General features: G+C 45.9%; 1 protein-coding gene across 13 annotated transcripts in view; it reads right to left on the bottom strand.

Moving 5' to 3' along the window:
* LOC136717898 (unconventional myosin-XVIIIa) overlaps positions 1 to 25,502 on the bottom strand; it is a 111,814-nt gene that overhangs the window by 37,701 nt on the left and 48,611 nt on the right. For 9 of the 13 annotated variants that reach the window (XM_066695465.1, XM_066695466.1, XM_066695469.1 and 6 more), the window contains 20 exons: positions 25,229 to 25,294; positions 23,479 to 23,566; positions 23,188 to 23,294; positions 22,395 to 22,571; positions 21,200 to 21,410; positions 19,718 to 19,860; positions 19,069 to 19,169; positions 17,818 to 17,881; positions 15,318 to 15,462; positions 13,605 to 13,616; positions 12,646 to 12,816; positions 11,946 to 12,036; positions 10,825 to 11,017; positions 8,348 to 8,434; positions 5,982 to 6,123; positions 5,725 to 5,884; positions 5,196 to 5,382; positions 4,755 to 4,992; positions 4,553 to 4,662; positions 2,555 to 2,620 (listed from right to left, as the gene is read on the bottom strand). In XM_066695465.1, coding sequence (XP_066551562.1) covers positions 2,555 to 2,620; positions 4,553 to 4,662; positions 4,755 to 4,992; positions 5,196 to 5,382; positions 5,725 to 5,884; positions 5,982 to 6,123; positions 8,348 to 8,434; positions 10,825 to 11,017; positions 11,946 to 12,036; positions 12,646 to 12,816; positions 13,605 to 13,616; positions 15,318 to 15,462; positions 17,818 to 17,881; positions 19,069 to 19,169; positions 19,718 to 19,860; positions 21,200 to 21,410; positions 22,395 to 22,571; positions 23,188 to 23,294; positions 23,479 to 23,566; positions 25,229 to 25,294 — 2,559 coding nt within the window. The remainder of the gene's footprint in view (positions 1 to 2,554; positions 2,621 to 4,552; positions 4,663 to 4,754; positions 4,993 to 5,195; positions 5,383 to 5,724; positions 5,885 to 5,981; positions 6,124 to 8,347; positions 8,435 to 10,824; positions 11,018 to 11,945; positions 12,037 to 12,645; positions 12,817 to 13,604; positions 13,617 to 15,317; positions 15,463 to 17,817; positions 17,882 to 19,068; positions 19,170 to 19,717; positions 19,861 to 21,199; positions 21,411 to 22,394; positions 22,572 to 23,187; positions 23,295 to 23,478; positions 23,567 to 25,228; positions 25,295 to 25,502) is intronic. The other 4 variants (XM_066695467.1, XM_066695468.1, XM_066695461.1 and 1 more) reach the window with 2 other exon arrangements.

The raw sequence follows: 25,502 nt of genomic DNA, 5'->3' as shown, positions 1-25,502 counted from the left end.
GGTAGATCCTTGCATTCTAGTGGAGGACATTTCTTTAAATCATGGGTTTCAGGTTGGAAGAAAGCAATTACCCAGGAGACAAAAGCCTGCGTTTTGTGTTCTTAAAGCTCCTTTCATTGCCACTCATCCAGATTTTACATTATTACTAATAAAGGGCTTTAACCAAGGATGCCATTCAGACCCTGCCCATCCACACTGATGAGGGACCATTCAGAGGGGCTGACAGAAGCTCCCCTGGCAGCCTGCCACCCTCCCCAGACGATGGCTAATGATGGACAAGTGCACAGAGAGCAGCGTCCAGCACTTAGCAAATTAGACATTTCCAATGACACAAGAAGGCTTTGCAGGAGGAAACCTATCAAGGCTTGCATGGCTCAAGCATCAAGGTCACCACTTTGAAGATTTAAGAGCTTATTCTTCAGGAATACCCCCACCCCCCCAGTGAACGTGAGTGAGTGAATGTAACGTTCAGATCACCACTCCACCAAAATGAATGTGTGAATACTTCCGACTACAACTTGATATAATGGAGTGGAGTCAAGGTAGGTCTCGTTTTTTTTCCACCCCAGCGGTGATTTCGGTAATTGAACCGATTCATTCATTCAATTGAGCAGAACAGCCTTCATCCACGGCAAACAACAAGGTTGAAGAGAGTACAATATAATCAATAAATATATTTACATGATACCACAGTACACTCCACAGTAGCTTGCGTAAAGCTACAGGGAGTCAAGTCAGACTGCAGTAAAAGAGCAGAATGACAACAGTGTCTGTAATCAGGAAGCGAGTCAGAAGGCATGTAAGGACTGCTGCACTGTAGTACCCGGCAGCCTCCCGACCCGTAAACCGAGAGCCATAAAGTGTAACAGGATACTGTTTCACATACGGCACGTCAGCACAGCCTGCTGTACGATTCTGCCATCAATTACACACACCTGGGATATGGTTTACCATCGGCACATCATCCCGGGGACGGCTGTTCAGCTCTGAAATCGGTTATATCAATAGCCTCCCTGTGACAGATAACCACTGTCTAATTCACTTTAGCTGCACTGGATTGTATTATTCTGTATCAAATATTAGTTAAAAGGCTCTTTAACACCAGTGAGGCACCCTGCCAAAAAGAGGGGATATAAACAGACATATTACATATATACGTTAAAATCAGGGTGGGGATCAATGGCAGTTTTTCCATTGCAATTCCGTTTGAAATTCCATTCTCCATTGAAATTCTGCCTGACTTGGCCAACTGCTCTCTCCTCCTCCTAACTTGTTACGTTTTTTTTGGGAAAGTGCTGAGCAATGCTGTTGTCATTCTCTCTATCCTCCCCCCCATCCCTCGTGCATACAAACTGCAGTGCGGGCAGAGGAGCAGAGAGCGCACAAAGGGCTGCTTTGTTCGGTCGCCATGGCATGGAGGTCAAGTGGACTTGAGCGGAGAAAGGCGTTCTAGGAGGGTCACACTTTCCTCAGTGCTGCTGATCAAGCCCCACCCCCCAATCCCAAAACAATCTCCCCTCCGCCAAGAGCCCATGAGATCACTGGAGTGCTGGGACAACAGAGCGGATTGTATTTGTATATCTGATGAAAGGGTGGCATTTTTATAGGCCAATAGACCACCCCTTTAGTTGACAGATAACACCTCTCTATCCCTGCTGGCTGTTGAGCTGCAGGACAAGGTCACTGAAGAGCACAATCCTGTTCGCTTCAGATTTTAATTCCATCTGACTTCTTCGCCCGAATACGACAAACCTTACGTTTTCCCAGATTATGCCAGGAAAACGTCCAGCAATCCCAGATCCGTAAATCTGTCTGCCAGTCCTCTAGCCTTCGTTTTCCCCACCGTCAAAGAGCAGAAACCTACAGATCTCATTATGCTGATTGGTATTCGCCGTGTAGCGGCTCTGAAAGCCAAGACACCTTGCGAAGACAAGCCCCAGTGCCAAAAATGTCAATCGCTGCACAATGACACAAACAAATCTATAGAATGCTTTTTTTCATTCCCGGGAAACGGGAAAACAAGACAAGGACCCAGCACTGGGTGACGGCAACAAAGGAGCCAGTCTGATCATGCCTAATCCAGTAACGAGTCGGGGCTGGTGCAGATAATACATTGTCGAGACAATAAAATTGAATCCGTCTTAATTGTGTACACTGTTCAGAGATGATTGAAACTGAACGGTGCCAACAGCCACAGGGCTTGCCAGGAGAGGAATCGGCAGCTGCAGCAGACATGGCAGGAGTCAGGTGGGCCCAGAGGTAAGGATTTGTCAGCGAACCACCCTACTGCTCGCTTGCTATTCCTCCCTGCAAATCACAGAGCTCAGATCCCCACTTGTCGATCCTAGAATGAATGCCGCACACCTATTGTACTGCTCTGCATAGCTGTCAAACTCCACGCATTTTGTATTCTCTCTTATACATAATATCTCTTCAACTCACACAAAAAATCTCTTCTGAAATGGCGGACCGGCGCATTGGGCAGAAATGTTCCCGGTAAGTCCTGATTGGCTGGGATCTGACCCGGAAAGACTTTCGTTTGGAGGTCACTCACCCGGCTCAGCCCCATGTGATAGTTGCTGCTTTCCAAATCCAGGGATTCCAGCAGTTCCTCAACAGCCTAAAAAACAAACACCTGCATTAAACACTGCCTGTATTATTGTCAGACACAGAGGTCACAAGCCTCTGAAGTATGTGAACACATGTAAAGCCCAATTCTTTACGGGAAAGTCTAAAACAATATATTTATACATCAATTGTACTATTAAAAAAGTTGTGCTTACAATAGTCAGCAAAATCTTTTTTCAGAGGGGGAGGTGTATATTTCTGTTTTTAGAAGCCTGTAATAATGTATCTGTTAATTTCTGACTAGCTGAGTGGTCTATAAATCATTCCTGAGCTCGTCTGGTTGCTCACACTCTCTGAGATGAGATGCAAACAGAAACTCCTGGATTCACAAGACCAGTGGCAGTCCCCGGTCTTTACATAAACAGTCTCCGCAGCGAGCTCCAGCTTCGTTCCCTCTCTCTCTCTCTCTCTCTCTCTCTCTGTGTTGAGTAAATAGGCTTACTAGAGAATACAGCAGTGAAGTGTTCCCCCTCTACATTACACTGTAAAAGGAGATGGCAGGCCAGCCGCACTAAGAGGGCTTTGTTTTCCTCCGTTTCCACAGAGACCTCTTCTTAGATGCTGACGCAGAGATAGGATTTTTTTTTTCCTCTCCTTTCTTTTCCTCCCTCTCTCCTTCTCTCTCTCTCTTTCTTTCTTTCAGAGTACCTTTTTGGATCATTTTTCCTGTGCTTCTTTACAGGGGTACTCCTGTTTTGCATGTCTATAGGACCACAGCGAGTTAACCTTCTCAGTGCCAACCATTTTGAACAGGGCACAGATACTTTGCTGGCACAGTGTAGTTAGGAAATTCAATTTTTCTCTCCCTTAAATACACACTTCTAAACAGACCGATTATTTAGAAGTTGACAGAATTGGTGTACCTGTCCAACCCCCTATCAGGTGAAGTGCAACAATGTCATTGGGAAAACATTTGCAGCAATGCCAAAGCACTTATTATAAACTTTTCCCCAGCTGACTCAGCGCCACCTGACACTACACAACAATGCAAGATCAGATCACACGCATCTTTTGTTCAGTTCATGCTTCCATCTACTATCTGCTGCCTACTCAAACCCATTGAACGGTAATCCTCTACCTCATTTGTTGCAGTTGCTATGATCTTGTCCTACACTTTGGCACCCTGCAAAATGCATAGTATTGTGCTGCGTTCTGAAACGATTGTAAAACCACTAAACGATACTTAATCTTTACCAGTTCTCTGTACGTTTAAAATACAAATTGTGCTGTTGAAAACAACTCGCTGTCGGATAGCCAAAAACAAACACACGATACATAATAGTTTATATTAGTCAAGGACACTTCTTTTTCAACAAGGGCAAACTACACACTTCATAGAGAAAGAGAGCGGCCGCTTGGGTATAGTGGGAAAAGGGTTCTAGGCTCTGCAGAAACAATAAAAGCGACATGTCTTGGGGCATATTGACTATATTAAATAACATTAAGATAATGTAGTGGCCTGACAGCGCCTCCTTCAATCCAATCCTAACCTTCTCTGCTATATTGTGTGTAGTCTGTCATTCATTCCAGCTCAACCACATTAATTGTCCAAGAGATTAAACAAGAGAAACTTGGAAGAACACAAATGTGATTAATTATCGCTTTAACTTCAAGTCTTTGGCGAGTTCTAAGCGCCGGAACAATTAAAACCTTATCCCTGTCTACAAGTGTGGTTAATCTGAATTGGAAACGTTATTTAATAAAGCGAGGCTCCGGTCTATAAAGCCATCATAAACCTGATTAGTTGGGGTTTATTGCTCTGTCATCGTCGCACCGATGGGAAAACAAGAGTTCTCTTCACTTCATTAATCAGCAAAACAGCTTTCCACTATCAGCATATTCATAATCAATTAGGAACGAGAGAAGAAACACAGCTAATAAAGGGGAACTTAATTGCGGGGGAAGAGGAGAGGGGAGGACCCACCCGCCGCTCGTCCGTGACGATGTAGTTGCGGCCGTGCTTTTTGGTCAGGTGCGGCGCCAGTACGTCGAAGCGGCGGCGGAACTCGGAGAAAACCATGTGATCGGGGTAACCTGAGGAAGGGAAGTAAAAACATATGACCAGGTAAACAACGAGCAAACTGCAAAACTCCTGCCCCGAACCCCCACCTTTGCTCTGCACCTACCTTGTCTGTAGATACGCAAGGCGTCCAGAAGCTTGCAGCCCCGCAGCTGAGCTCGCAGCAGAGACACGTCCAGCTGCATGAGGCCAGTGTCACAGTTCTCCCCGTGCGGCTCTCCCTCGCCCACCCTGGGGGATGGCCCACCCAGGACCCTCACCTCCCCACTCAGGGCATCGGCCATGGGCAGCAGGCAGTGCACAAAGTGGACCTTGGACCTCCGCACTGTGTCCACCAGAGCATCCTGCAAGGAACAAACACATGTACAGCCAGTCAGCATGATATAAAATAACATCTTATGGTTCCACATGAAGCTGGTGAGATATCTCACTTATCACCCTCTTGTCGACCCATCAAACATGCAGGAGAGGTGCCACTTAAGAAACAACCAGCACTATCACAGCTGGCCACCCCAGCACAGAGCTCTCTGTACACTTTGGGACTCACCACTTGTAGCTTGATCTGGATGCAGAGTGATTTCTTCTTGACCGCTGCTACCCCTGTGGTGAAGGTCTTCCTCATGCTGGTGGCACGACGAAGGGCCAACTGGGAGCCCCCCTCCAGCCCCGCGATGGATCCCGACAGCACTGTGGCACTGCCCGTCCGCCCCATGAAGAGATTGCTGATGTTCTTCCTGCAAGACAGAGTGAGAGCGAGAGAGAGGAAGATTGAAAGAAAGAATAAAGAGCAGCACTTCCAAAACCAACAAATGATCACGTTGGGTCCATTTCTTGTAGCTGGCAATAGATTTTTGTTCATGTTTTGGTCTTTGGATTCTGATAATCGTAGTACTTTTACTGTACTGTATGCATGAGTTTTATGGAGGGCACTTTAGTGCAACAGGTGTCTAAGGGTTTTTATTCCACTAGAAACCCACTTAAGTATCTTTAGCCATTGATTGAAGACATCTATGATACTTTAAAATAATGGGGTTCTACAGGACCAGGATATAATATAAAATATATGAATGTCCTACTTCTGAGAGTCTTGCAGTAGGATGGCAGCATTCTGGGAGGCCGGATTCTGCTTGGCGTGGTTCAGCCAACCATGGGCATCATACTCCACCCAATCCGTGCCATGGCTGTGCCCCAACAGGAAGTGATGTGGCTTCTCACTCTTCAGCAACAAGGATGGGCCTGGAGAGGGTGGGTAAACGTCACACACAAGATCAGCACCACTTAGCACCACCCAAGAAGCCTTCATGATGGAAGTCAAATATGTTGGTACCCTCACCCTTGTTTTCTCCCTCCGGGGGGCCGTAGTAGCTGAACAGCCTCTCCAGCAGGGTCTCCTCTGAGCCCCCCGGCTGCAGGGCCTCCTCCTCCATCAGCCACAGCAGACCCCTTGCCTCATCCGTCCGAGCCAATGTCCGCACCTGATGCACAGACACAGGGCTCAGACACAACGATGGACAGTCTAGAACCACATGCACCACCTTGAGACGTACTCTATAGATCGAGAACTCAAACAGACAAAGACATACTTAAATCACCCCAAAACACACATGAAGTGCAGCCTGGGCCATAGATAACCTATCAGCAGACTCAGAGACACGGTACAGCTGTGACAGACAAGAGCACTCGGGTAAGCTGTCACTCCAGTCGCACTACAGAGAGGACTTCAGCCCCAGCACTCAGATCAGACTGACAGGGCACTGCAGAGACACACTGAAGGCAGAGTGACAGCGTCTAACCCTCTTATCGCAGACCCACACACACTGGCACACTCAGACTTGCACACACTCTGGGCACCGACTCCAACAGCACAATCAGATAGTTTGCTTCTTCTATTTATCTGCTTGTATCGCCAAATTGTATACCACTGCAAACCACTTCGGAGACGTTTATTTCTATGCTGGCCCTCCCGGATAACGTCTGCACAATGGAAAGGTCTCCCGTTACTTCTGCGCCGCGAGTTCCTTGAATAAGCGTGAAGCACTCAACACTTAAAGCGCTTGCGACGTCCTTGAAAAACACCCACTCGCCTTACATTTTCACATGTACACGGTGCAAAAAAAGGACCGCGGATCGTACTGATCGCACTTCAACTGACAACTGGCAGCACCATGAATTCCCACATTTTCAGCACTCCCACTTTTCTGCAAGCGTTTTTTATATATATATTTTATTTGTTATTGACAGTTAACGAAAAGAAGTTATCGACCAAATTATTGTTTTTTTTCTCTCTTCTCAAAAGGCAAAGTAAATACATTACCCACGGCTCTCTCATTAGCACTAATGCAAGAATAAGTGCCAAGAGGCAGCCAAGCATTCATAAACTTTATACTGCGGCTGTCCACTTAAGCAATTAATGGCAGTAATGGCTACCATGGTTTTCCACAGCTCGTTTTTTTTATAATTTTGAATACATATATATTATTGAGCTAATGAAAACCATTTAATGACTCCCGGGAGGTGTGGGGGGTGATTAAAAATAAACGCACTGTAATGTATTGACAGGGACTACGCTCCAATGTGTCGCTGTGTCAGTTCATTACATAACTGCCGACACACTAGAGCTCCTTCCTCAGCCCGCGTCTCTGATGTCTTGAATGTCTGCCTGCAGGCTGTTTGTACTGTGGCATTTGCATTCCAGTCCTCGAACCGACCCTGGGCTTCACAGGCCAAGGATGTCTCCGGGGAAGACAACACTTAGATTCATGTGATGTTTTATGAAAACTGGCAAAAGAGCAACTTGTGGAAATAGGAACCGGAGAGAGGCAGCAGCACGGAGGGGAGAACGGGGAGCGATTGAGAAGAGGAGGTGAATTTTAAAAGGCTTGATTTCCGACATCATGAATATCGAGCTCCCCGTTTGGGAAAGTCGTGATCCTAGACAATTCTATTCTTGGAGAGCATATACAACACCTCAGTCGAGATCCGGATGGGATTTCGTTTAGGATCTAGCACATAAATTGCACAGTCTCCTAAAACCTGCTCCTGCTCCAAACACTTACAGCTGGAGTCTCACCCTGACTAGGAATTTGGGTGTCAGTTAGTTGTAAGGTGTTGAAAAGACAAGGACAGAAACGTAGCTGTGCTAACCATAGAATCGGATGCATTAACAAGCACAAAAACATGATAAAATGACAATCAAAAGCACTGTAAGACTTGACATGTAACAGTCACACCTGTTGAGAAGACCACTGTAGCTCATATAAGGAAAACACTGATATCAACCCTGAATCCAAGTAGAAAAGACTATATTAGTAGGCAAGGGCATGTTTGCACTATTGTTTTTTTGTTGTTATTGGGTTTTTCTTCATTTTACTTAAAGCTACGTGTGTTTTGTAACTTTCAGACTAAAGAAGCACTCCACCTTCACAGAATAATGTAATCTGTTATGGCACTGGATCACACCTTCAATCACACCAGTGCCGATCTCAATAGCTGATGTTGTCCCCTTGCTTGTGCCTGCCCCCACGCTAAAAGCTTGAGTTGGAGTTGGTGTCAAGCACAGCACTGTTGCCCACGCCTGCTCTTACACAATCTGCTTTGCCCTGCCTCTGGTTGTGGTCAATTCCAAACAGGTGTTAACTGTCCATGGGGAAACCTGTAATAGAAGCTAAGAAACGGGCATGGATAATCATTCATTCTTACCAGAGCCTGGTGAGATGCTTGGTCTACAGCAGCTACAGAGAGTGATGTACTGGACTCTATGTCATCTAATGCAAGCTCTATATTTTCCTAGATGGGGACAGAGGGTTGATTAGTACCTAATGATTTGAAGTTATGGCTCCAGTTGAAGTCAGTCCATTAGTTCAGTTATTGGTAAATCACTTTGAGAGACTACAATTCCCTAATTATCAAAAGGTTTCCACTCCTGTGGGGGTGTAAAGTTAAGAATCATCATTATTTAATAGTATCTTTATAAAGCATCTCTCTTTCATTTTTAAAGTTTCTGTGCATGTGTGAGCCGTCACCCCCTGGACGTCTGAAAACCTTTTGATAACTAGAGCAGAGCACAGGACAAAAACATTGTAATGATTATATCAAAACAATAATGAATTTCACATTGAAAACATACAAATTAAACAGACACATCTACAGTCTATAATCATTATTATTATTATTAGGTTATAAACATGTATTGAGCTCAAGGTTGATTTTTCTGAGAGAAAGGGTTAAAAATGGGTTTTGCAAAGGTGATGCTTTTCCTGTACTTGTAAAGCGGTCACATTGCCAGTGGGAAAATACCTGCCGTGCTTCGTGCTGTGGAAGAAAAAGAAGGTAAACGTTTTTAAAAATGCACCCATTTATACAGCATCTAAAAAGCCTCAGTGGCTTAGCTGGGCACCATTTCAGGAAAGAGAATTCAATGTAACAGTCGCTTTTACTTTTTCATTGAGTTTGCGATTACCTAAGCACCTAAGTTTCAAATGCATGGCGGTTTGTAATTCTCTGTAATGGAAGCACTCAGAGCACTTAAAAGTTGGTGTTTAAGTTTGCCATCTGAGCATGGAGGTCTAGAACCATTGATATAAGGAATACGGTCTTGTATTATGCTGTCGATTTGGTAGGGTATCCCAAACAGGATGCGAAGACGAGAAAAAAGGCGTCGCAAGCATTTAATTGGGTGTGACCAAGTAGGACCGAATTCAACAAATAGCAGGTGGATACACTCTGCTTAATACATAACTACACCAGCATGCACGTCAAATGGGACTGCCGTTCCTCTTGGTGCGCAATCCTCCTCGCGGTGCGTGCCGCGGCTCTGTGGGCGGCCGTGCCAGATCGGAACTGATCACTGGTGTGTGTCAAAGCGGCAGATGAAGTATGATCACAAACAGGTGGTGAGATAAAGGCAGGCTCCCTCAGAGAAGGAGCTGGCTGTGTAGTGAGGGCCAAGCGATAACGAACGTCAACCACGTGCCGATCGAGGCCAACTGTAGGCTGCGTTTGTTGGTTTAAGGCAGCCTTTGACAGCTTATTTATAAATAGGCGCTTTGCATTTCTTTGATTGCACTGTAGCAATAGGCAAGGTCTCACTGGGACTGCCACTACATCCCAGCCCACATGCTCACTCAATCTATCTGTGTAATGAAGATCAAGCGACAGTAAAGAAGCACAACAGACGAGATGTCAGACACCGAGCGGGGAGAGTCCTTGCGCTTTCCGGTGTGCCGGTTTTAAGGTTATCCCAGGATATTCCAGTGGTGCAATCAAGTGACGAGGACGGGTTTATTGAAAAAGTGTAGCCTGGGAAGATCAATGATCCAAACGGCTGCTTCTGCCGACTCGGGCAGGGACCTGAAACAGATTTGTTCAGAGTTCCCCTCCCACAGGAAACAGGGCAGTGGGATCCCAGCTTCACTCCTGCTGCAATACAGGCAGCCGGATCACGTCCTAGTGCAGCAGGGCATGGCTTCCTCATATTAACACAGAGAGGCCAAGAAGCTCATTCTGCATTCAGAATCTGTTCGTCCACAAAAAAAGATGCGGGGAAGACAGCATCCTTTATTAAAACTAGGGAGAGCGGTCATTAGGCGTTGCAGTAGTTCACAGGACCCAGTGGCACACTTATAGTGATGATGTCATGGAGAGTTGAGGGACGGGCAGAGGGTAGTCTTAGTTCACCGTGAGCCAACAATGGCAGCAAATACCATGAATTCCCTCCATGTTGGCTCATAGGTTGTATATGCCAGACGCTACTGCTCTGTAGCCCAGTGGCCTTTCACTTCCATTAACTGGGGGCTGTGCATAACAATGGGTGCTTATTGTACAGGGCCCACTGCGTGTGAGTGGGAGGACTGAAGTGTCATTGTGGGGCGTTGCATTTGTTCTGTAGAGCTGAGGAGGGCAACCCTAGTCCTGGAGGACCACAGTGCTTGGTGGTTTTTGACTGCCTTCATCTCCATTTAGAAAATGAAACTGCTTAATTGCTTCCCTGAACCAAATAATGTGTTTTGCATGTTTTGAAGACCTTGTGAAGTGAAGACCTACAAAACCATGGTTTTATATCAGTTAGGTCTGATCCCACACCCCCCATGTAGCTGTTCTTGGGCAGTTGAACACTGGCTGGGACTCGGTCCACCCCCTTGCGCCCCGTCCCTCTCTCGCGCTCTAGGTCGAGGTACCTCCTTGTATCGTTCCAGCTCCTGGACGAAGGTGCGCTCATGAAACAGCGTCTGCAGCCGCTCCTGGGCGTAGTTGTGGCAGAGCTCCTCAAAGGTGGCCCCCCGCTCCCGCTTGGCCAGCCGTGGGTTCTGGAAGCCAGGGGTGTCGACGATCATCACCGAGCACAGAGAGTGCTGACTGGACTTCAGGGCTCTGAGGAACCAGGCACACAGATGGAGACAGAGAGAGAGAGAGAGAGAGAGAGAGAGAGAAGGTGAGAGAGTGTGAAGGGAACAAACAGAGAGCAAAATGGAAAGACCAAGAGAAGGGGAAAGATAGATTTAGAGAGAGGGAGTCAAGAGGGAATGAAAGATAAAATGACCAAGAAAGAAAGAGAGAGGGGTCAGGGGAGAGATGGAGGCAAGGGAAGAACAAGAGACATGAGAAGAACAGTAATGAGAAAAGAATGAAAAGGAAGGCGGAGACAAAACATGGAACGAGATCAGAAGAGATAAAGAGAAGGAGAAAGCAAAACATAACCATATTCTGAAAGGAAACGGAGAAAAAAAGATGATAAAGTGAGAGTGGTTTGGGTTGGTGGGGGGGTTAGAAAATGAGAAATTGACAGAAATATTCCAAAAGAAAGACTGGGATAGTAGTGGGACCAAAATTTAAATAAGAAAAAAAAGTTGATGAAGCGTTAAGGACATCCTAAGGGAGAATGAATAAAAAGTTCAATTTCCTTCCTATTTGAAAGACGGAGAGCGAGAAAAAAAAAAAAATCTGCACACAAATATAAATGTGAACTTTAGAGGGTGGGGGGGTTTGGAGGAAATAAAGAAATATATATTCACATCACTTTACAATTTACATGCCCTGCAACACTGAAATTCCCCAGGGTTAAAAGCAAAATAATAAAAAACAGCTCTGTGCCCAAATGAGAGAAGCAGCAATATATCCGTTACAGTGAATTACTGTATCCCAGGTTCGCATAGAAACGGAGACTCCGAAACAAACTGTGCGCGACTGGTTTTGTTTGTTCGGACCCTAGACGCGAGAGGAGAGGACTGGGTTCTGACAGACGGTCACGATAAGAGATTAAACGTCATTAAAAAATAAAATGAACCGTTAAATCACTGACCGATTAACGAGCGAGATGAGAAGCGTGAAGATCTCAGAATACAGTCCTGACGCCATGGCCTCCAAACACTCCAGCGCTGTTATTTTGGGACCTAAAGCGGGGGCAAGAGAATAAGACATTAAGGTGACTAGAGGAAGCAGTTATTCAGAGATCCACACACAATCATAAAGGGCAAAGAAATGTGTATTAAGGTTTTCTTTCACAAAACCTCTTAGGGCAGAAGATAATGTGAGAATCCATGTTTGGACTGTACATGCCTTTAAATGGCAGATAATACTCACTGTCCTAGATTTTAAACCGTTCAAGCCTACCATTCTTTTAATGAAGTTTCGCTGGGTCTACCGGTGTGCCTAACATGACTTATGAAGCTTGCTTTTCAAATTAGCCTAGCTAATATATGGCCCACATATCGCCCACACAAAGAAAAGTGTCTCATGATGGAGATAATTATTATATATGGAAGTAGGACAGGTAATAACCAACATGCATTCCAGCACAAATCATGATTAAACAGACTTACATCGGTATGAAGAGTCTGGATATTCTAGACAAACCGAAAAGTGATCAGTCAAATATTAAAAAGGATGGGGAGGGTACCAGTACCAGGAATAGCAGGCTAAACTACCCATAACAGGCTCAAACTGGTATACTTCCTTACTGAGGTTTCTTCCAGTGAGATAAGCTTCCCGTAAGCTCCTACCTGAGTCTCCCGATCCCATGTCGTCCGGGCCTTGGCGAAAGGAGGTGGACCTCTGGAGGCCGCCCTTGGGCTGGTGCTTGAAGATGGAGGAGGACAGCTCCTCCAGAGTGCAGCCCAGGAGGTACGCGGCCTTCTGCGCCCACTCGTGCCGGGCAAACTGTCTGCGCCCAGCTGCAACGCAACCACAACACAACCGTCAGCACAGACAGAGGCAGCCGCCTTTGAGCCTCACACACTACATAAAAACACAAACGGTGAGGAAAAGACGCTAAATGGAGGATGAAATGTACTTGAGGCCAAACAAACGTTCATCATTCTCTACGGTTATTGATGTTATTGTGTTACACTGGCTGGAACGCGGTCTTTATTTGAATCTTTGGGAAATTTGAATCTATAGCAACTTATTATATTGTTACGCAATGCCAGCTCCGAGGGTCAGGCGTAACTGCCTCCCCAGCGCATCAACACGCAAGTTAGCACGGATTGATTTCAAATGGATGCGTGTTATTGGCGTTTCATCGCTGGTAATCACACACAAGAAAAAGCGGCTGCTCTGCGCTCTGTTCTTCTGAGGGAAGACAGAAAGCGAAGAGACAAGCTTTCCTCTGGGTCAGCGTCATTAATCGTGGAAACTTAACGACTGCTGTAAACTGACAAGCTTTCATTTCAACTTGGGAGCTCGGCAGAGAGCACAGGGAAATGAGAGTAAATTAGATTTCAGGCATCCAACAGAGGGCTGTGAAGACGCAGGCTCTGATCTGGCAGCTTTATCTAGTTGGGAGTGTGTAACAGGCAACACGTTACTAAGACACAGTCTGTTTTGAATAAGATGAAAGACGGTAGGAATACCACCACACAGAAGAAAAACAATAAAAATGCAAATGACAAAACCTCTGTTTCAGTTGATAAAAATTGAAAAAAATAAAAAAAATAAAACACAAACAAGGAATAAGTTTTACCTTCGTCGGCCTCTGCATTGTAAAGGGAGCGGCATGCAACATGCAAGCAAAAACAATCTGTTAGAACATTATTAATCATAACAGTAATGCAGTTCTACAGTTGTCATTTATCTGAGGAGAACACTCATATATACAAGCTGGTAGTACAGACAAGTATACAAAACCATGCACTGAAAAACATCTCAGAAAAAGACAGGCCATGCTTTCAGGTCACAGAAAAAGAACTAAAAACAACCAGCAAGTTCATTGGTATCACTTTTGCTGCAATTTGGAAAATAAAAAGCCATCTTGGTTGGTAAAATTAAGCACTAACTACCCAAGCCGTCCTGTGCTGGCATGTGTTGGCAATGTTTCGGGTTTTGACTGAATTTGAAAACACCTGCTTGGCTTCCTAGGTGGGTTTCCCCTGTAGTCACAGCAGGTTAATACTGCCCCCTTGTGATGCAGTTGTGTAGCCTGGCGTGAGTGTTCAAATGCTTCGAAAAGTATCAAAATACAAACCACAAGCTACAAAAGCAAAAAAAACAATAGACTGCGTGACTCACAGTGCAACATTGAGTGAGTGAAGCTGAAGGAATGGAGAATTCTGTGGTCTACTTCTCATTTTGTTACCATAATATCTACTGCAGAGATATATACTCAAAAGGACCAGGGTGTGTTTATTTGGATATCTACGTAGGCACACATTTTCCACAGCCTCCAAATTCAAGTCTGGAAAAGCACTGATACAACATCAGGGGACTGTACAGCAGATTCTCCACTAGAGCAAAAATCCTCTACGTAGTGAATCCGTGCAAAAAAGGAGTGCTACGATATACTACACTACATCTACTACAGTCAGCTGATGGACATCTGGAGATTTAGCCTGTCACTCCGCCACAGAGTTCCCTCGGTGCGTACAAAGTGATCCGAGCACAAGAGAGGAAGCACACAGACACAGTGGAAAGGAAATAAAAAAATACTGTAAAACAAAATGTAGATGGAACAATCTAGAGGCGAATGATTAAAAAGTTCATTACCGAATCCGTCTACGACCGAAACTGCAGGAAAGGCAATATTAGAGGCTATGAATAAACATTTAGACTGGAGGAAACATCCATCTTCATTAGAACACAAGAAAAGCCATCACCTACATTTGCAAACTGCTGCCGAGCCAGAGAACAATGGCACAGATCTATAATTCAGCCACTCTCGCAAATTAAAAGGGCTGCTCGGCTCCGAGGCTTTTTCTACCAACAGCAGGCGCAGCCTCTTTGTATTATCCACACACTGAATTGATTGGGAACTGTTTGCTAATTCCTTTGTTCATAACCTTAAACTTGAAAGGCAATGCGCTCCAATGACATGATCTACTATTCAAGACTATTCTGGCCTGAATCACAGAACAGCTTATCAAATATTATCCTAATAAAACATGCTATTTAAACAGCTGCAGCAACACCACATAGTATTACACTTCATTGTCAGTTGGTTTTCTTATTAAGCCCTGCGTGTCTATTCTGTTATTGACTCTTGGAAGTGACCCGGCGTTTCGTACATCCCTCTCAGCTCGCCTCGGGAGAGAAGGCTGTGGTTTAAGATCATAGATTATATGTAACAATGTGTGTCACACACAGGATCACCATTTCCATGTGTGGTATTGCATTTACGACAGCTCTGATCACAAGAGTATATTCCTCACATCCCGTCTCTCTGCCTGTGGTGAGATCGTACCTTTGGTGGCTCCAGCCGCCCCTAAGTGGTAGATCGCGCCGAGGATGAGCCAGAAGGTTTTCTGTTCCTCTGATGAGATCCCCAGGACTTTCATTGCCGCTTGCAGCTTAGTGAACTGCTGGGATGCCTTCTGTTTCTCTTCAGGCTATGAATGCGTTATTATGTAGGGGAGGAAAACAAAGACATATACATTTTTTTTACTGGTTTGTTTTTAACTCTTTTAAGGTCTTTTTTTAATCATGCCTAAAATACACACACTTTCAAACGCAAGATGGGTAGCAGACCAGCAATCGGTCGAAATACACAAACCCACTTGGGCCTCGGTGGAGTTCATTAACTTTCAGCGTGACACACACCGCCATCTGGCCGCGGCGTCGGCAGCAGCAGTGTACGGTACAGTGTGTGTCGCAGCGCAGCGCAGGCCAAGCTCCATCAAGTGGGAGACGGAGCTGCCAAAATTCACCGCACCCCCCGGGCACAGAGCCGGTGTAATTTATTTCAGATGAGCACCGCTTCCTATTTCCAGGGATGGAATTCAACAAAAGAGGCAGAAAAAGGCCAGTCGTCAATTGATCCCTCTTCTCTGTTAACTAAACGTGAAAAAGGAGCGCAGCCCCCGAGAACACGAGTCCCTGAAGCCCAGTCCTGGTCTCTCTAATTCAAATAACTCAAATAAATTCAAATGAGGGCTGGGGAAGAGGAGAAATGTGACTAATAAGGGGCAGTAGCCCTCTAATTGTGGTCCTATGGCCAGTTCTGCAGCAAACATCCGCCAGGCAGTCGCTGGTTTTATATTTATTATAGCTACAGTGAGGGAAAAAAGTATTTGATCCCCTGCTGATTTTGTGCGTTTGCACTGACAAAGAAATGATCAGTCTATAATTTTAATGGTAGGTGTATTTTAACAGTGAGGGACAGAATAACAACAAATAAATCCAGAAAAACGCATTTCAAAAAAGTTATAAATTGATTTGCATGTTAATGAGTGAAATAAGTATTTGATCCCCTATCAATCAGCAAGATTTCTGGCTCCCAGGTGTCTTTTATACAGGTAATGAGCTGAGATTAGGAGCACTCTCTTAAAGGGAGTGCTCCTAATCTCAGCTCGATACCTGTATAAAAGACACCTGTCCACAGAAGCAATCAATCAATCAGATTCCAAACTCTCCAGCATGGCCAAGACCAAAGAGCTGTCCAAGGATGTCAGGGACAAGATTGTAGACCTACACAAGGCTGGAATGGGCTACAAGACCATCGCCAAGCAGCTTGGTGAGAAGGTGACAACAGTTGGTGCGATTATTCGCAAATGGAAGAAACACAAAGTAACTGTCACATAATAAGTCTCCCTCGGTCTGGGGCTCCATGCAAGATCTCACCTCGTGGAGTTTCAATGATCATGAGAACGGTGAGGAATCAGCCCAGAACTACACGGGAGGATCTTGTTAATGATCTCAAGGCAGCTGGGACCATAGTCACCAAGAAAACAATTGGTAACACACTACGCCGTGAAGGACTGAAATCCTGCAGCGCCCGCAAGGTCCCCCTGCTCAAGAAAGCACATGTACAGGCCCATCTGAAGTTTGCCAATGAACATCTGAATGATTCAGAGGAGAACTGGGTGAAAGTGTTGTGGTCAGATGAGACCAAAATCGAGCTCTTTGGTATCAACTCAACTCGCCGTGTTTGGAGGAGGAGGAATGACCCCAAGAACACCATCCCCACCATCAAACATGGAGGTGGAAACATTATGCTTTGGGGGTGTTTTTCTGCTATGGGGACAGGACAACTGCACCGCATCAAAGGGACGATGGACGGGGCCATGTACCGTCAAATCTTGAGTGAGAACCTCCTTCCCTCCTTCCCTTATTCCAGCATGACAATGACCCAAAACACACAGCCAAGGCAACAAAGGAGTGGCTCAAGAAGAAGCACATGAAGGTCCTGGAGTGGCCTATCCAGTCTCCAGACCTTAATCCCATAGAAAATCTGTGGAGGGAGCTGAAGGTTCGAGTTGCCAAACGTCAGCCTCGAAACCTTAATGACTTGGAGAGGATCTGCAAAGAGGAGTGGGACAAAATCCCTCCTGAGATGTGTGCAAACCTGGTGGCCAACTACAAGAAACGTCTGACCTCTGTGATTGCCAACAAGGGTTTTGCCACCAAGTATTAAGTCGAAGGGGTCAAATACTTTTTTGAAATGCGTTTTTCTGGATTTTGTTGTTGTTATTCTGTCTCTCTCTGTTAAAATACACCTACCTTTAAAATTATAGACTGATAATTTCTTTGTCAGTGGGCAAACGTACAAAATCAGCAGGGGATCAAATACTTTTTTCCCTCACTGTACATCTTTTTAAGACACTTTTGACACAGAAGATTTGTTATAGAAAAATAAAATAAAGTTTCAAATTGCCAGTCGTTTTCGCTCCCCTCTGGATGCCCTTAAACCTATTCACAGTAGGAGCATAATAAGACTTTAAGGAGACACAGGAGAGAGAACGTACCTTTGACTGCGGGACGATCCCGAAAGCGCTGTTCTCTGCAAAGTGGTTGAAGTGCAGCTCGGTTCTGAGGGAGGAAATCAGAAAACAACAGTAATGGAAGACGGTGGCCCCCGGGCCCCACACCCTGTCCTTTTTCCAAATGGTGTTTTCGCACAATTATGGTGAAAGTGATGCTCGAGGAGATGATTACAGGGAGCTTCTGTTGCAGCTCCCCACACCAGGAGGCTGGCAGGTATTTCCTCTTGCCATGTGCTGCAGGGCACTTTTAGAGCCAGGTGGCACCGTGTACATTCTCACTCCCCGCTTAACCTCTCCCCTGCACAAGAGCGCTGCAGTCACCACACCCCCCTAACGAACCCACCAGGAGCCATAGCAGACAACCTGTTCTTTCTGCTCCAACGCCACCTGGACTACCTAGCCGCCGACACCTCGGGATTCCACGGCGTTCCTCTTTTCCTCGCTCTCCTGCTTCTGCGTTCTGGCACGGATAGTATTTTGCAGGCTTACATCCTTTCTGTCCTCGTTTTCAGTAGTAATTATAATGCATAGGGAGTATTACGGTTTGATGGCAGATGTTTGTCTACGAGCTGCAGAAGGGAGACCAATTTAAAGACGGCAAATACATAGACCTCGTGCACTGGAGACACGAGATGAAAGAATCCGAAAGAATGTAACTTTATAACAAACTCTGCCATATTCAACTCCTCCAGTATAATTGCTTCACACACATACATATTATTGTCAGGGCGTTTATTTTCAGTGTGTCTACTTTCTTTCTTGTTCTCGATTGTTCCCAGCACACAGAAAGAGGTCCTATCTGAGAAACGAGACAACCTGCAGGTCTGACAGCTTCCGAGCATTTAAATATACAGTCCAATCTGGATTATTTAGATTGCATGTATATAATCTATTCAAGCCCCTAACCACCATATTTGACTTTAAAAAAAAAAATCCACGAAACAGTGAATCAGCAACCTTGTATAATGATCGCCCACACTGCACTCTTTCAAACTATATAATGCCGTCAGCAGAGCATAGTCAGAGTGATAATGGGGCAGAAAGCTGAAGCCAGGACAAATAATTACATTAAAAAAAACAGGGATATTAAGGCACGAAACCAGTTGTGTTGATGCTATAATTGCTGCAATCAGCCGACAATGTTTGCAATGCAATTATGGAATTTGGGGAGATACAATTGCTGGTGTGGAGCCGACGCTATGATAATTGGTCCTGCTGTCATGGCGTCCGTACCTGAGAGAGCTGTCTGCTCCAGCCATCAAGTAGTAGAAGACGTTGAAAGTGGACTCCGCTTCAGGGCGCTTGGTCACTCGTAGTTTCTCCAGCAGCATGGTCTGAGGAGAAGATATACGGCCATTGTGAATTCATTTCAAGACCGATCGGTTTATGCCGACACTTCCTCTCCTTCAAACCAGGGTAGCAGCTGTGAATAAGGGTTTCAGATGGCGCAAATTAGCACCACCGCAGGCAAGCTGTGGGTGCAGGTGTACAATCAGGCGTGGTCCCAACAGAACCAACTTGAACCTTGATTGCTCTTTAACCAGAAATTAAATCTTCTGGGCCAACACAGGCTGCTCTGAAGCATAAACGGTATAGACTGAGCTGATTTTGTTTCTTGATGATGAGAACCAAACAAAGAATATTGGTTTTGGAACAATGATCCCCTTATTCAGTAATTCAGCAAGAATGTGAAAACTCTGAAAAAGTCTGAATTGTTTTGCACCCGACAGCGAAGTGAATGTGTAAAATTCTCCCTTCGTTGTTCTCCAAAGGTTTAGCACTCAATGAAATCTCTCAATACAGGGTCTACCTTAATTAAAGGTCACATCTCAGTGCTTTGTGGTGGTACCAGATGGTGCCCCCATGCCGCTCGGTACTGTACCTGGATGGACGCAGACGCCACCTGCCCAGCCTGGTCAAAGTCCAGCGAGACGATCTGAGAGAAGCGACTGGCATTGCCATTCATGGAGGTGGCACTGTTCCCAAAGGCCTCCAGGATGGTGTAGACAGCCTGCCACTTCTCGGCTGTAGAGAGAGATTTCACGCCCTGCATCACTCCGTCTAAGAAGGGGTTAAAGGGCTGCGTGGTCCCTGGTGCTAGTGTGGGGGGAGTTGGGAATCAGTGCAATTAAATGTGAAAGTGTTGCTTTGACATAAACTAAAATCCTAGGGCACAGCCTAATCTGGGATATTCATGCATGCTTTTGTGAATTTTTCAGCAGGAGAAAATGCAGAGTTCACATTATTGACGTCTGTAGGTCTTTTACTGATCACGCCTCAAGCTGAACTGTGAATAACCAAGCCCTGCCCTTCCTGAGAGTGGTTTTAAAAACCACACAGATCTCCCCACCCATGGTAAACCATTTCCTTCACCACCACAGATAACAGCACACAGCTTCACAGCAGAGTTGATCAGCACCGCCACTCTCATTAGCACGGTAAAGAAAAAGAAAACAAACTCACTACGATCCTCTGATGCACACTGCTCCTCTGCAATGGAGGAGCCCGGAAAGATGTGCCGTTTCAGCTCCGCCTCCCTGGCATTTCAATGGGCTTCTCCCTTCCTCCACAGGAATCTACCTCAACCCCCCACCCCCACCCCGGCATCACGTTCAACGAAGTTATTGAAATCAAACCAGCTCGGCGGGTGGCAGTCAGAGAGCCAGCCGAGTCCTGACTGAAGAGCACAGGTGGCCCTGTCAGGAGTGGGGCGCTCGGCTCGGCAAGGATCTCAAACCATCTGTGTTCCTGGAGGAAGGGGGTGGGGGGTGGGGTAGGCACTGTGCACAGAGCCACAGAGAGGCACTGGATACTAGCCAGGCACTGAAGACCCTTTAACACCGTGGCTGGCAAACCCCGGTCCTGTCTTTGTAGATCTCCACAAACGTGTTCAGTTTAGCCAAGATGCAATTAAGGAGGCAAGATGCTCTGGTGGTAAAGGGTTTGTTACCAGAAGGTTCCCTTGTTCACAGTTCAGGGCCTGCCTCTGTCACAGTATCGCTGTGCGGTACTTTGAGCCGGTATCTGAACCTACTCATGCCCTCTGTAATTTGACACCAGCTATTGTTGCTCATGTCATTGTTAAGTGAACAATTTGGAGTTCGGCTCAAACAGAAACAGAATTTCCCACATCCGCTGAGAACCACCCATTAACGCCGATGTTTGGACATCAAAAGTATCTCCATAGAGCTTCCCTTTCAAACAAAACAGGTTAGAGTCTCCATCATTTCCACACTATCAGAACTGGTTTTAATTGCCCTATGTTGTTGAATACACTTTGTTTTATCATTGACATTTTCCAGTCAAGCTTTGTCTGGATAAAAGGTTGGGAGGGAAGGACCACTTTATGGGTCACTCTACTCACCAGAAAAGATCTTGCCGGTGCTGCCCGCGATGGAGACCAGGTACTGAACCAGATGCTGGCAGTTTGTCGTCTTGCCACTGCCGCTCTTGCCCAGCAGTACGATGGACTGGTCCTGCCGTGTGGTCAGCAGGTTCCGGTAGGCAACTTGGGCCACGGCATAGATGTGCGGAGAGGAGTCCTCCCTGCGACAGCCCTTAAACATGTGCATCACCTGCCAGGGAAACAGAAAGGATGTGAGCGGGACACTGTCCAGAGACACCGGATTCCTATCTTTGCTTGAAAAGACTACAAACCCTCTTGTCCATTTCTAAATTTGACTCTCTCAAATGTAAAGTTAATGCCGCAAATAGTATAGTGCCTCACACAAGGTAGATATTTTCTCAGGGTCTTAAAAATGATAAACACATCTTTACTCTTTAAAATGTGCCCCCGTCAGAAGACAATGTTTATGCGTCTTGCCTGCGATAAAAAAATGAATGAAAAAGCACCAAGAAACAAATTAAAGTTGACGATTTCATTTACAGCGCATTGCGAGGCGATGCGCCACGCTTACGGTTTAAAACACAGAGCTAAAAGGTTTTGCAGAGGGATATTGAAAGTTATTAAAGTTATCCTAGCAAGTCTACTCCCTTAAAATGTTTCATCTCTGCACTCCACGGGCCCTCGGTGCCGGCTGTTAAGACCAGCAGTGCAAATCAAAGGGTTGGCTTAGAAAATCTATACAGCCCCTATTCTCCTGCCTTAACGCAGTTTACAGCCTATTTTATCGAACATTAGGAAAGCGTAAAGTCGCAAAAGCAGTGATCTGCAACTAATGATCTCATTAAAGTCATCCACATGGAAAATAATTAGTTATGATGGATGACAGGCACACCATTATTGGAACTCGCAGGCTGTCCTTTGTGAAATAACCCGACACTATTGCACAGTCTCAGGATCGCACCAGAATAAATCCATAGCAGCGAAAAAACAAATCATCATCATGATTACAACTCATGCTTTGTGTGAAACAAGGCAGCGACAAGAGAGACGTTCGAGGATGTGTGTAACCTTAGAAAGTCTGCACCTGGATCAGACATCAAACACAGGCTGCTTTTACGATCACCGTCTCTGCGGCAGACGTGGTTGACGCCCACAGTTCACCCTGCGCATCTCCGAATAAAGCTGTCAGCGGACGACTGTAGTCACTCGGTACCTTTTCGGAGTACATGGAGGGGGCGCTGATGGGGTTGATGACCACCATGCTGGGCCCGGCGTGGGTGTGGATAAGGTTGCCCCCGTAGCGTTGGCGCAGCGAGTGCATGACGCTCGACTCGTTGAGGTAGAGCAGCGAGGCCAGGTCCTCCGCTCGGTCAAACGACGGGGGATTGGCCTGCGAGGGGAAAGACACGTGGGGGCAAAGGTCACGCCCACACCCGAGGTCACAAGTCAGACACCGTTAGTAGTCAGAATGGGGTTAGACTAGAGTAATCAACATGGCATTTCACATTTCAAAAGCACATACTGTCAAGGCAAAAGGAGAAAAACGTGACATCTGAGTCTTATAATTCTCAAAATGGTTTAAAAAAGGATTATGACATCAAAATTCACACTGGTGATCTGAAAACATATCAGGATGTTGCAAAATACATTTCTATACATTTCTACAGAGCCTTCTGCTGCACGACATTTGTTCTGGAAAAAATTATTCCGGAATACCTGATTCTCATGAGAACATGCAGTCAAGAATTTTAAATTCTCTTCCCAGTCTTTACATGACAGGTTTCTAGCTAGGGGAGTAAGAACGTGGTGGCATAAGGTGTTTTTTGTATGCTTATTTTGTTTTCAAAGGGATACACAAACCCTCACAGTAACTTCCGACTGGCAGTGGGACTGTTTCTCCTACCAGAAACGGTGATCAGCACGTAACTTTAAGAGTCAAAAGCTTTCTAGCCCATCCTTCTCAACATACACTCATAGCATGTTACAAATAAGTGAACAGAATGGACCTTCTCCACATCATCCTCGTCAACATCCAGTATTGTCCCGTCATGTTCCAGTTTAATCTTGACCTTTCCTTCCGGGAGACTGCCAGCTTCAGTCTTCAATAGCGTTGCTAATGAAACCAACAAACAGAGCAAAAATTAATCACATAAACAGACGTATTTATTGTGGTTGTGTTACACAGACTGTAGCACAGTAATCCCTGGAGACGCGCAAATTCGAAAATCTATGACGAATATAATTACACAACATAGAAACTGATACATTTTGAGAACCCATTCTCTGGTGTTAGTTACCCAGGGAGAATCCATCCTTGTGGACCAGCCACACTTTCTCAGTGCCATACCAGGCCTGTTCGGCAGCGATCTGCTCCTCGGTCTTCACCTGCAGGAGGAGAGAGAGGATTCGGTCAAATTGGGACAGTGCAGAGAGGACCAGAAGATCTCCTTCACCTCCCCCCCACTCACCCACACACACGGAGGGCTACCAGAGAGGGGGCCCATTCTGGCTAATTAAAAATATATTTTCTTTACAATTAATGCCTGTCACAAAGGCTTTGTACCTAATTTTGTTTAGGCAGCTGCTCTTTAGTTTTTTTGGAGTAAGTTTAATGATTTTAGGATTCAATTTTTGTGGTCAAGGCCAGATCTCCTATTACAAATGGCAAGGGTCAGGTGAGAGAATACACTGGCAAACACGTGCTGTTGCATTTCCTCTGCCCTTCCTTCCCAGAAGTGTCGGCCCGTCCCTCTGTCGGTAATCCCAGACCCCCGGTGTGCTCAGAGAGCAGGGAGGGTCTTTTGTTGTTGAGAACGCTGACTGACATTTCTCTGTACTAAAAAGACCGCCTCATACAGGCACTGTCACTCCACTCGGACATGTAAAGACAGGAGATAAAGGTCTTTATGCCGTATGTGCCACTCGTCTGGGCCGCCCAAATCTATTTCTCAGGGACGATAGTGGCTTAACATTCGTTTTGAGCACTTTACATGGTGTATAAAACAGTTACAGGCCCTAATTAAGCTTGCAGTCTAAGACATTTGACAGCAAAGCACTGTGGATTTTACTATAAACCATTAGTTGCTGGTTGGATAACAAATCAGGACCATAGGAGCCCAGCTGTGGAATAGAGAAGCCTCAAAGCTCAATAATATACCTGCTGCTTTGTCTTTCTGTTGTGCCTTACCATAACGTGACATCATTAAGCACTTGAAGTAATAACGTAGTGCTTGATTATAATACCAATATCCCTAGTGGCTCTTTAAAGTGGCTCTGGCGTGGAAGAGAAGGCCTTTCCACTGCACAGGTCTGCCAGGGGAACATCTACAGAGCACGGCCAACTGCCTGTGAAGCCACAGTGAGGACGATGCACGGATGGCACAGTTACAGGGCAGTCAGTCCTGAATAAAGCATGCCAGCATATTCACAACAACCAAGAGGAACTGCAAAACCACATCAATTAAACAGCACCTCACCACAGATCAGCAACTCATTATGATTAAACCAAATTATGGGAAAAAAAAAACGATTTGCACAAACTGATTAGAAGAAAATTAAATGAGAATTCAAAAAATTAAATTCAATAAAATGCACATAAAACACACCAAATAACTACACACAGGGAGCAAACACCCAAAACTGTAGAATACTCAAGGAAAAACATAACTTGATTAATCCCACACACGAGCCACCAACCTCTGCAGCATTTGCAGATTTAAGCCTAGCAAATAATCACGGTTCATGTGTTTATTTTCATTTTCATTGCATGCTCATGGTGTCAAAGTCCACAACTTGCTTTTTATTCTGAGTCAACATGCAGAAATCATGGCATGCTTCGATCTGATGCGTATTCTACAGGCACAGGGAGAGAATAGGGGGCCACAAATCACACACAGACACACACACACCACCACACGGCACTGCACAGCACTTGGGGACGGGGGTTGGGTGCCGGGGTTTGACACGTGCATGGTGATGTGGGAGGGCCCGGCCGAAAGCCAGGCTCGCTCACAGTCAGCAGGAGGGGGTGGGGGGGGGCGGGCACACCTTAGGCTCGGCAGCGGCAGCGTGGGCAGCCTGGAGGATCGTAGCAGGGTCCTCGTCCACCTTACCCTGATGAGAGGCAGGCCGGAAGGCAAAGCAAGAGTTAAAAGATGGACGGCGAGACCGGGACGGGTCTGTGGGTCGGGGCAAGCCTCCGTCTCCCTCTCGCTGCCCCCCACACAGTGGGGCAGTGCCACACACACACGGCGGACTGGCGTTACACACAGTCGCCGACCGCACGGCGGACTCTCAAGCCGAAACGCGTGTCAAAGGCTGA

Source organism: Amia ocellicauda, chromosome 22 (genome assembly GCF_036373705.1).
Source record: "Amia ocellicauda isolate fAmiCal2 chromosome 22, fAmiCal2.hap1, whole genome shotgun sequence".
In the NCBI taxonomy this organism is placed as follows: domain Eukaryota; kingdom Metazoa; phylum Chordata; class Actinopteri; order Amiiformes; family Amiidae; genus Amia; species Amia ocellicauda.
The sequence above is the reverse complement of the archived record's forward strand: the minus strand, read 5'-3'. Positions and strand labels throughout refer to the sequence as shown.